Source organism: Opisthorchis viverrini, assembly GCF_000715545.1.
Source record: "Opisthorchis viverrini unplaced genomic scaffold opera_v5_114, whole genome shotgun sequence".
NCBI lineage: Eukaryota > Metazoa > Platyhelminthes > Trematoda > Opisthorchiida > Opisthorchiidae > Opisthorchis > Opisthorchis viverrini.
The window spans coordinates 903,134-915,708 of record NW_008751769.1 but is presented as its reverse complement, the minus strand read 5'-3'; the positions used below and the strand labels follow the sequence as shown (position 1 = coordinate 915,708).

At 42.3% G+C, this 12,575-nt stretch overlaps 1 protein-coding gene across 1 annotated transcript; it reads right to left on the bottom strand.

Moving 5' to 3' along the window:
- Positions 1 to 610: 610 nt before the first annotated feature.
- On the bottom strand, positions 611 to 11,775 carry T265_13866 (hypothetical protein; the record flags this gene model as incomplete). Its single annotated transcript, XM_009170909.1, is given in 5 exon segments — positions 611 to 796; positions 801 to 1,211; positions 7,435 to 7,479; positions 11,332 to 11,519; positions 11,676 to 11,775. Coding segments are annotated over 5 exon segments (930 nt in total).
- Between the last annotated feature and the right edge of the window lie 800 nt (positions 11,776 to 12,575).

The window sequence follows — 12,575 nt, the reverse complement described above, 5'->3', positions numbered from 1 at the left end:
TGGTTTTCGTCAGCGGCTCTTTGAACACCATTGTTTCGAAGACCTTCAACCTTTCGTCTCTCTAGTTCGCAATCACATAACTGAATAGAAATGGATACAGTAGGCATGCTTATCAGACACTGATTCTTGTACAGAAACTATTAGAGAACTCGCGGCATATTCTCACATGCCAACAAATTTCAGAATTCAAAGGGCATATTATAGCAATAAACTTCCGAGGTGATTTCAACTTGGCAAGCAAGTTAGGGATAGAAGACCAGGCAACTCAGTCAAATGCGTTAGGGGATTGAGGAGATATTCTGGGTCACTTATACGTATGACGTTGTTCTAGCTCCTGGTGGAGTTGGGAGGTTTGGTCAATGCGACCACTTCCGGGCTGAAACCCCTTTTACTATTCTCAAATCAATGCATGACAGGTCACCGTAAGGTGACGAAGGACAAGTAACGCAATTCTCGTTACGACTGGAGTCAAGCTGTGATTACCGATTCCACTACAGGACTCATTTTTGAAAACGTGCACCATTGAAGATGAGCTCCAGTCGTCATGTATTACATCGGGCTGAAGTGTGTCCGGAACCGGCGGGAGCGTTTCTCCGAGATCCATGCCGTGTCACTGTTCTGTCTGAGGAGACCAGGTAGGATTACACCACAGGCGGAACTCCCAGCACCGTTCAGGGATGTGGTGAACTCGTTCCGACGGTAGAGCACTTGGAAGAGAGACCAGAAGATGGTTCTGATAAATTTGTCGAACTTCAGGATTTGTTAGCCTTTCAGTTGCTAAGGGAGTTGCCTGTCTCTACGCGACCTAGAAAGTGAAAAGAAGCGACTCCGGATGAGCACATAGTCGTAGCCCATACGTGTGTTTTAAAATGGGTGTCGGTCAGTTTATGGTCCGCATCATCGGTAACTGATGCCGATGCAATCAATTTGGTCGGCGGTCGGCATGCTCTCTGCAAACAATTTGGCCAGACGAATTCGGTTACTTCGTAAGTGGATATTGCGTAAATCCAAATGCTCTTGAATCCAGACAGAATTACCATCTGAGCCTCAAATGCCAAAAGTCTTCCCAATTTTGCGTTTAAATCTCCCAAAACCACAACATCATCCGAGCATTTAGCCCTCCGTGAAGAGGTAACCAAGACGTCATAAATGTTGGTGGTAGGCGCAGGGGGGTAAGCAAACATCACAAACGGACGACCATCAACTTCCCGCTTGTAAGACTTTCAAGGACATTGTCAGCTTCTGTCAGAGAGGCTTATGGATGGCAAGGGTTGCTCAGCTGGAAGTGAGTGGAAAGTGATGAGGCAGTTAAGTCTGACTATAGGATCTAGTGGACGTAAGTGACACACACCGGACGCCTCCTTATTGTTTGGAAATACCACTCATACTTAGACTGACTTGTCTCCTATTTTGTCCGATCGCAATAAACAAGTGATCTGTATATCGAACTTCTCGCTATAATATGTGCGTCACTTCTACTCAGTTCATCAGGATACAGTTATTCACAACTGAGAAAGAGTCATTGATGGTATTTTTGGCATTCAACTGATTGCGCAATTGACGTTGCAAAAAATGCACAGTTTTTACGACCACCAGGTCCTATAAAACCCTCATGACTCCAAGGGACCAAATGTTGAAACAGCGGCTGCCATATTCCGCGTACGCTTACGAAACAACTCATCGGATTTGCTGTCACGCTGATTCGTTTCCAGTCGATTCACTCAACCGGTCCTTATTACATAACTGCTTTCCTTTCCCGCATCCGGAGCTTGTACGTCAGACACGTAACAACCTCGTACTGTTTTGATTGCATTCAACAAACGGTTTTCTCGTAACGCTAATCGAAGTTTTCCGGAGTTTGAGAGACTTCAAGCTGACAGGATGAAAGTGCCAACGATGACCTGGTGCTTCCTTCCTAATCTACTCCAATCGGTGCTGAATGTGTGATTTAGGTGGGACAGCGCTGTCTCGAATTTTCACTAAGAGATCCTGATGCTTCTTCAGTAATAAGGCACGAAGTGATATATACTGTACGCACCACAAAAGGTACGTGTCTATCAGACTCGCTTGACGAAATAAAGCAGCGTAGGCTGGCAAAAGCTCCAGAATGGTTTTTTAAATGTGAACTTGCGACACCATTCACTGGACACCCACGCATTGCGAAAGTGCATTAGTGCAACCAGTTGGTTATCGTGGTATATTTCGGTTGGCTTACCGAGGGTAAAGTGACATGCTGACTGATCGTGGGACACGTAACTGTGCAGTAAAAGCGGTTTCTTTGTTGGTGGTCAATCGTTACTGTAGCTTCTCGCAAGCTGCAGCAGTCGTTCGTCCAGTTCCCTAGGATGACGCCAACAGCTGGAGATCCTCAACCTGTTATTATCCTCCTGCGAACAAAACATGAGTTAATGAGACGTAAATAAACATGACTGAACTATCGGAAGCATCCCTTATCCGGTTCAGAAATATCCCGAGGACTTAGAAGAACCTTATTGATGGACTCATGGGAAAAAGCGTGACTCTGGCTGCGAGTTACCTTTTGTTAAAAGGTCACGTTAAAGGTGATTTAACATACCCTCAAGAAGAGACACAGTAACAGAAAAATTGGGGATGTGGGACTTCCGTACTTCCGTGCGGAATTGCACGAAGTGATGTCATTCCATACTAAAGTTCATGTTATGGCTTATTCTCAAATGCTATCGACACAGCTAAACTTTGATTGGCTGATCATGTAACCATTTACTAAGTAGTGACAGCCTCGGTGATCGCATATTCAGAAGATGATCACCAGACTCCTCGACAGTTTCACCAAAATAACCCAAACACAGAAGTCTACACACGACGAATTTGTTCCCACCTTTGCACGCTCGAATCATACGCATAACCTCATATAAAGGAAAGCAATCTCCCACTTGACGAGATCCAAAACAGCGAAACTATGGCAAGCCACCGAAAAGCTGTCGTTAGTGTTACACATGGTGTCATATCACGGAAAATAAGTAGACGTCCCAAATTAAACCACGGTCTCAGGTAAACGCCTTATGTTGAAGAATATCATAAACAAGAGCTTTACTTAGATCTCCCACTGATATCCTCTCTATATGCAAACTAAAGTTTAACTTCGCAGGTATCATTTGTAGCGTTGATTGAGCCAACTAGTGAAAACTGGTCGACAGGGAAGAAGGCACATCCTCACGCAAGAGATGGCTGAATCAATGTAAAGTAAACAAAGTTTTACGAAAGGGAATCCACCATGCGACTTAGTTTTAATTAAACATAGTGCCGAGGTTAAACACATCATGCTATACTGATGCCATGCCCATACAGTTCAGTTTGACACCGTTGAGTGCGTCCCGTTTAAATAAATTTGATTTAGCCAGGACAAAAAAAGGGAAAAACAAAACAGGGAAGTTAGTTCGTGTGTTAATTTGTAACATTTATGCAAATCCCGTATAGTTGTCTGTGGGTTTTGCACAGTATAACCCATCAACCATTATAGAATCTTTCTCTTGAGATTGCCATCTGTCACCCAAATCGGTAGGTGAACAGCATCAGTAGGTTTTTTTGTAACGATGGCTAGAGCATAGATAGGGGCATCCTCGATTCGAATTCTGACTGTTCTAAACCCCTCTTGCATGTTTTGGTTTGGCTCGAGTCTTTACACTTAATTGCAAACTGTAGAAGGCATCCATTAAGTGTAGACAAAGAGATTGGAGGGTGACCAATATATAAGAGAACCATTAAAAATGAAGGCACCACGGACGCCTGCGTAAACATAGACGTGCAAGTTATTGACGGTAGATATTATTCATGCCTCAACGGCCAAAAACAACTCAAGCTAAATCTTGAGTAAGAAGCCGCGTGAGTCCTTTGCACCGTTACAGTCACTACAAATCCAGAATCGCATCTGATTACAATCTAGTGATCACATGATATTTTTAACAAGCACATGATGATCAGTGTCACTCACTGAGTACCGTGAACTGTTGTCCATATTTTAGTGCGTAATCGTTTGAAATGGCTCTTTCTGTATAACTACACACGGGGAATCCGATTGATTACTTCGCTTATAAGAATAAATTCAGTGATTCATTGTCAAAGTCTGAAATCGTCGACATTCAGGTTTCTCTTGTCTCTTTTCTCAACGTCTTGATGAAAACGAAGTGCAATGCAATGCTACAATGGGCAGATGTAAGAGTCATTCTGCACGATCCAAAGTACGGAATTTTAGTGGCGCTTTCAAATTTGTCAGAAACATTATGTGAATCTGGATTAGCAATTTGACTAAATATAATATATCTGTAACAATTGCGAGGGGCTTTGCCAAAGAAACACAGTTATGGCATTACTTTCCGTCTTTTCGCCTTCCTATCTCCAAAGTTGATTTTCTATCATAGAGAAAGTGACCAAATTCATGCGAGTATTCAGTACTGTCTTTTTATTTGAAGCTCTGAAACGAAGTCTTTTGAACTACAGTAACTCGGGGCTGCTTATGAAGCTATCGCATTGGAGACTCATCATTTAGAGGCATTGTTGGCACTCCACACAAGTTTTATTTATTCATAAACATTCATCAAATCGTTCAAAGATCCTGATGACTTGGTGAAAATAAGCCATTGTCTACCTTATATTTACAGTCGACTCACGTTAACCCACACGCTTCCTTCGCTTACTCCACTCGTATTTATGGTTGTTGTACATTGTTGCCCTCATCATGCACTACTTGGTGCAACTATAAATAAGTTCACTGTAACGAGTCTCAATAGATCCTGATGGGTGTTGAGAGGTTAAAGTGCAGTTAAAGGGGAAGTATTATATGGTCCCTTAAGCTTACGCGTCCCTGCTATCTGGGCAGCACTACTGCTTGATTAACACCCCATAAGTCAACCGGCATTACTTTGCCTTCTAGTGGCACCTCCTACAAAATCTTATTCTTTCTCCAGAAAAACTCATATTAACTCTCTTCTGTTGGAGGGGTTGCACTCTTTCGTTTTTTCAATTCGGTCATTGAACTTCCGTGTAAGTTGGAACTATTTTATGCACTACGACAGACTTTGACACTAGGACCCTATTGTCAACGCGTGCCTCATGCATTCTTGTTGAAGCGTGCTGCTTAATAAATCATTCGCACAGTTCGCCGTTTTTACACCCTATCCAGTAGAGGACATTTGAATTCGATCATTATCTCAGGTAGCTGGCAAAAGCTACTTAACATTCAACGATTTATGGGTGCACCACGTGTCAGCGTAGCAAAATCAATATTTGGAAGGTCATCCTTCTGAGCTTTCAAGTCTGTGTGCTTTTACTTAGGATTCGTCATGATTATTTCATTGGCAACACAACTACGTCTGTCACACAAAGATTTGCCTGTAAACAGGTCACCAGTTCAATAGAAGTGTTCGGAGATGCTATATTATGTGAATTAATCCTTCAAATTGGAATCGTTCCAATAGCAATCGATAACACATCCCAGGAATTAACTTTCAAAATACTTGACGGCCAGGTTACGTGTGCCACAATCACAGCTGAAATCCTTGCACTAACCGAACTATCATGAGTTTCAGTTACGGCCAGTTTACCTAAATGCTACTGGCCAATTGGCAACACTTTCTTTTGTAGCCACTCTGCCCAAAGAAGCACGTCAACATCTTTGCCGATTGGTCACACTATGAAGTATCGTTGTACAAATATTGGACCTCCATATGGCTCCTTTGGCACTGTTTCGCCTGAGCAAGCGATGACCCCCTAGTGTCAGAGTAATTACTTTCACAATAGATGAGTACTCAGTGCACATTTCGCTGAAGCCTAAACTAGTGCCATTACTCTTCATAACCTTAAACAGTGCGTAAAGTTCACACCTAGATAATCAGGTCAAAACCCAAACCTCTCTCTTTGCATGATAACTGTACGGATCACTTATCACCAGTTTCAAAGTGACTTTCCGAAAGCAATGAAAGCAGGAATGTGGGGTCGTGAACTCGAAAGAGGTATATTCCTTCAATATGCAGGCTTTATTGTCCTCGTGAATAAGCCCCATACTGGCTTATTGTTGACGTGTATCTTTTACGGGCCAGATCACTGTTTACTGATCTATGACTGCAGCAATATGGGCGATAAACTGATTACGATTAACACAATTATTGTTCTGGGAAAATGACCGATAATCGATTATTTCAGTCGATTGCGGTACATCTGCATGCCGGATGACATCCTTGACACATCTTCCAAGCAGCAAAATCAGTCCAGGCAGTACGGAAGAGGGTACTTAGTAGGTTTTTCGGCAATAAATGTTTATTTTGTCTTTGAGCGACAACAGGAAATTTACACCGCAAAAACTCGTGCACTTCCACGTGCTATCCTGATAGGAGGGCAATAGCTTGATAGGAAGGATACTGTAAATAATTTATGAAATCTTGCCTCACGCATACACACTCATGTCTTGCCGCACACTCACCCACATGCCCATTGATCATTTCCAGTTGGTTTGCTATTGTTTTACATCGCTAGCCCTGACGGGTGCCGTGCATGTTTTTCAAAACGTTACTACGCTCACTGTGGTTCTTTCTGTTAAGGCTACGAACCAGTTAGAATGGATACGATTCGTTAGCCGCTAGGCGAATTCAACGCAGCTAAATGATAGCATCTCTGTAGTACACTGGGCCCCAAAATGAACGCGTGAAAACCAAGTTCTTTTTTCGGTACTGGTATTTTTGAGTTGCGCTGTACTATATGAAATGATTCACTCGAGAATTCCGCATAGTTCGGATGATACAAACTTCAAACTGTATCAGAAAAAGCTCGTTTTCTTACCAGTCACCTGATATTTAGCTACCTGTGCAACGCTTTCCGATAATTCGCAATTGAGTGAATATGAGGGAGACAGAACCAACGTGACCACGAAACAAACCGTTCCCTTTTTCAGCGAATTCTCTCCAAATTGGAGAAATTCTACCTCGTTGACCAATTTAACCCGAATTGATTTCTCCACGGTCATTTTCTACCTTCATCCGCCTGGTTGTGTTTGTTTCACGTGGGCAAAGTTCGCATAAGTGAATGAAGCAAGAACATTTGCACGCATTTACTGAAAACGATTACCGCTCATATTGGCAGAGCTCAATATGGATCGGTCCACTTAGTTTCTGCTACGGTCTTTTCAGACCTATGTCCGTGATACGGAAAATGAACTGGTGGATTCGTACGAACACAGTTCAAAACTTCTCCCGTTCTGTCATCTTCGTACTGTGAATGTGATACTAATGTGATAAAATTGCTTGCTGTTTATGGCTCAGTCCCTGTTGCTCGGACAACTCGCCTTTTTTAGCTGCTCACAAAAAAGAAAAGAACACGGTTATTCAAACGTTATCCCCACCAGACGATGTGAAATCAAGGTCTACTCGGACTACCCTAGGTTTTTTCCATGACAGTGAAGCTCACATCTGGGTGGTACTCGATGTTATCCGGCATTGGGTTGGCAGGGTCCTGAAGAAAATCAGGTAAGAGTCGAATGTACTCTTCAATCATTTTCTGCTACTTAAAAAAGCTGTTGCATGCTCCGGATTTGATCCGTTTGGTTATTGTAGGATGACTGCGGGGATCCGGATTATCTATAGTAAATACAGCTTGCATGGGTTGGCTGAAGGTCAGGTGTTCTATGTTCTTTCTGACGGATTATTGTGCTACCTTTCATTTGCGCGGGAAATTTAAGCAAACTGGCTTACATTATCTCATCTAATTTGTTCTGAGCGCAAGGTTAATCTTTTCGGAAATTCGCAGTTTTTCCAGCGAGAATGAAGTTTGTATACTCATGTTTATTGGTCAAGTTCACTTACAAAAGTACTAGACTTCAAACCAACTGCACTTACGAAGCTGCTAATGGTTGGGACACCAGATTATGATTACCTCAGTTATATGTCCTACTGTGATGCTTTCGGGTCACAATGGGTACTAAGTACGGACGATGACAATCCGGCGGAGCTACGAGTTTATGTGCCTTGCCTGATAGTTGTTCTATCTCGAAGACGTTTATCTGGTCGTGGTATGTAGATGTCATTCGTTGAGCTTTCATTCTACGATGAACGTACTCAGATTCCTGCTAACAGAAAGAAGTGGACCATCACAGAATCAACAAACTTAGGGAACACAACGGTCAACTAATGCTGCATGTTCCATAACGTGATATTTATCTAGTTGCAAAACTGCACCTGGTCTTGCTAGTGTGACACCAAATAGTGTTGGTCAGTTGCGTAGCACCACTGTCTAATACTATTACCTGATTTGTACCTAAAGTCGGCATATGCACATGTATGTCCTGTTATGGTTTGCTTCTTCTTCACAGAGCACACATCCAATAGACATCATCTTAAAACCGGTTGCTGACCTGACGGAATATATTTATCACACAATAAGTTTGTAGAATGCGAATATGCCTCTCGTTTTTAGCAATTTTTAGAACCTCTCCTGGCGTAATCACTTTGATTAGTCCGCACCAAATGGAGGAAGCATTGGACTCGAGTTTCCCTCTAATTAAAGCTCATCATCGTCCTCGGCGGTGTCAGACTTCGAACTTTGCACATCTGACGTGCGAGGCGGACGTGTCTTACTACTGCTCCACCAGCACACGCTGGATGCATCTGAATTTCACGTCTAAACAGGTGAACATGTTTGAACCTGATGAGTATACATTCTACAAAATCCCACAATCACCAACACCTGGAACAATATGACTGTGTCCTTCAGAACATATCTTGTCAACTCGTTTTACTTCTGCATCCACCCACGATATGTCTACCAACTGAAGATACTAAGCATTTTATCTCATCTGGTACATGGAGGTTGAGCAACTTTGCAGGACTGCGTGAAATTTATTCAGTCGTGCTCTTCCTCTGGGAATCAAGAACGCATGTAGAATCTGCTACGCTTCAAATCGGGAATATCAGGTTACTTTATTTGCTTGAACTTCTTGTTTGTTGAAACACGTGACATCCTTGCGAAGCTCAGCACGAAGGAAGTGATTCTTTCAGAACTTTAGATTATTTGTGAAAGTACCTGGGTGCACCAGAAGCTAGTACTACGCCCACTTTGGTGAGGCCTCCATATCATAACATATATAACCAGTTTTGGTTGGTAATCCTGCATTTCCTTCTTTAGACGATTCCAGAATGCTCCAAGATAAGACTTTTTATCTGAACATGCCTCCGACATAGACTCCACAAATCTAACAAATAATTACAGGTCCGAAAATTTTTTTCTCTAATAAGTCACAAATTGGTTGTCTTCCGGCTTCCTTTATTACGATTTTACCGAACTCAGGTGATAGCAACTGGCTGTGTAAATCACATAACAGGTTGAGAAGCGTGAATTGGTGACGTTGGGCTAGCGTCCGTACGAGATCAGTTGGTACAACACTGATTTGGCGCGTGTGTATTATAAGAGCGTGTCTCGCTACTAGCGTATGCCCTGTCTTATGTTATACGTAATGGGTTCTTGATGGTCTTCAGTGGGTTCACTGAATGGATCCGATTACAAATACGGTTGAAAGCGGTGCATTTCAGTGTTTTAGGAAGATAGTGTTCTATTCTAACTTGATCGCACCCAAAGCACAAGACAAGCCGAAATCGTCGTTTTGTGAAAATAAACTCGACTTTTCAGATTTGCTATCCTTGACTGAGATTAAAGTACCAACTCAAATAGCGGGTGAATTGCTCAAGTTGTGAAGAGGAGAGAAAATAACCACTTGTAAGATGATTAATAGGAACCGATGAAATTTCATTTGTAGTCGCATTTTGTATGGTTCCTGCGTGGGTGTGACACGGTTTCTAGATAACCTGTAATTTTGTGTATCCGTGATTAATACAACACGGCCTACCCATATAATGTTTGCCAGAGCTCGCCTTCTTTCTGTGCATCTGAAGTCGGTAACAACCGACAGACGTGATGATCTACTGCGGAGAATTTTTCCCACATGACAAGGAAAATATAGAGTGGTTGTTACATCTCAAAATGTTTTAGTTCTGTTGGATGTTTCCTCTTATACGGCGGCATTTCAATCGTATATATCTAAGACTAGATTACCAGCTTAGTCAAGTTCAGCCAAATGAAACTGGCAGCAATGAAGGATCGGTATGTGAAAAACGTTCATAACAAATCGCTTAATGTTAAACGAACCTGGGTCAGGGATTTAGGGACAGAAAAATTCTGAGAGCGGGATCCTCTCCTCGAGAGGGGAAAACACAACATGCTCGTGAATTTGGGTCCTTGAAGAAAGTATTTTCCTGGGTTGATTATTTAGTTTTTAGGCTTCGATTGCCTTTTGAACTCAAATTTACCACACATTTCAGTGACGCTTTTCAAGAGTAAATTTTATTTCTCCGATTTCCAGAAAGAGTGAATTATACACATCTGGAGAAAATGGGATGGAAGGTGTTTTATTGTTTTGTTTATCTAAATATCTCATTGGACGTATTCTTTGGCAGTGCATCAATCAAGCCCTCCGGGCAAAATGGCGCGTTCTTCTGTTTGTGCTGTTGTCAGTGGAGGCCATTTCACAACCTAAGTAAGCGAATGAAGGCATTTTGTTTGTTCTGCTCTTGTTTGTGGTTTGCTCAAGTCAAAGAGAGAGTCATATTATTTAGTACAGCGACAAGTGTAGCTTTCATGTCTGCGACATTCTTCTAGTTGAACTGTAACAAAATGGGTCAATATTAAGCATGAGAAGCTGTCCCTATGATTAGAGTTTGGGATAAATCGATTGACGAATCAATGTGCCCATCAGTGGACACATGTTCCTATGCACTTGAGATTAATTAAAGCCACTGATCTCAGTCCCACTGGTATCCACGTGATTTTACGGATAAGGATATTTACTAGGCTTTGTAGTATTATGTGTCGACAGAGTGTCTCTAGGCATCAGTGCATAAAAGACAAGAGCGATACAGATCAGAAAACCGTTTAGTTATTTGTTAGACTGTAGAATGAGATACATACCAATACACGAAGCAGCAACGCCTGTTTCCTGACAGACAAGAGAGCAGAACATGGAAGTGTGGCCAAGGAAAGCAAACTCCCCATAACGCAGTGGAGTCCACTAATGTTATCTCGTCTGATAGAAGCCCTTGCAGAAACTGTCTCATACTAGGTTCGGGAAGGTTGCTAAGTTTGTACCAATTCTACCTGTAAAAAACCATCCAAGGCTGACGGAGTTTAAGCCTATCAATGTATACAGCCCAACTCCAAAATACTATCTTAGATCCCAATGTCAGCTGGCTTTCAATATAAATCCCATTTGTTTTTCCATTGTGGTGTTTGTCAAATTAACTACGTTCTTGTGTTTACCGTTCCACACGCGTTGGAAAATTTTGGGCAGTTACTCCATAACTGCGACAAAGGCCCATCATAGTAATCACTGTCGATTTGATATTTTGATTCACTAACCATACCTAGTGGACTGCAGTGGTTGTACGGGCAGTCCCAACAGCCAACGGGGACCCAACTGCGGTGACTCAAGTGAAGAGTCTGGCGGTCTATACTTTCGCGGAAAATCGAACTGTTGGGTTTTCAGGAAGATTAGCTTATTTGGTTGTTCAGAAAATATACACTGGTTGTGAGCATTTGACGCCGCAACTAGGGAATGCAACATCGTCAAATATATGAAAACTGCATGCGGTTTAACAAATTACGCTCCTTGCTTGGAGTACCACTTCTCACATTTGTCGGACACGATAAAGCAATAGTGCTCCGTTCATGATTTCGGTTTAGTTGTTGAGTAGTTAGACTCATGCATATTGTCTGAGCTGCTGATCAGCTAGGTTACCAGTCATAATAAACGTGATGTTGTTCGCGGGGAAGAAGTGTGTAGGGATAACACTCCCTCCATGTCAGACGACCAAGGTCCAAATCTCGGTAGAGCGAAGGATGACCTTATTCGAGCAAAGTTTGGGTCCAGCGCCTCTATCTTTTGGTATGTACGAGATTAATTATCCGATTGTATGAAGTCCGGATATCTCCCATTCAAGGTGTTGTCCTGTAAATGAATTTAATCCATGCCTAAAAGCTGAAAAACCTTCTTAACTTATTTGAACAGTCATTTGAACAGTCAGTCAACAAATGACCACGTGATATGAATTTCGTTGTTGAAAATGAGTGGCTCTTTATCCGGTTCAAGTGCAGTTTGATCACACTGTTGATCAGCCGCTCGACACTTAGCGGTTTTAATCTCTAAGAGCAACGACTACACGGGGACTGGAAAAGTACTGTTCAAACACAACTAGGATACCCACCTCATCAGTCAGACATAAGGTTAGATATGTCTTCTTGTTGGGTAATCTGTTTATCACTGCGCCAAATGAAGAGTTTTATAACGGACGGAATAATCACTTCACTCGCCTCGTGCATTCAGCTTCCCGCCCTAGAGTTTAAACTCATTTCATCACCTCTTAGCCGGTTTCACCCCATCTGTCTTATTTATGGCAGATTTTTCACTAATCTCCGGTCTTCTGTTAGCATCTTTACAACTGATTCTGTTTAGTTAGTTGGCTCAGGGTCTACACATGTTTCGCCCGTTTTTCCTCTGACTGACC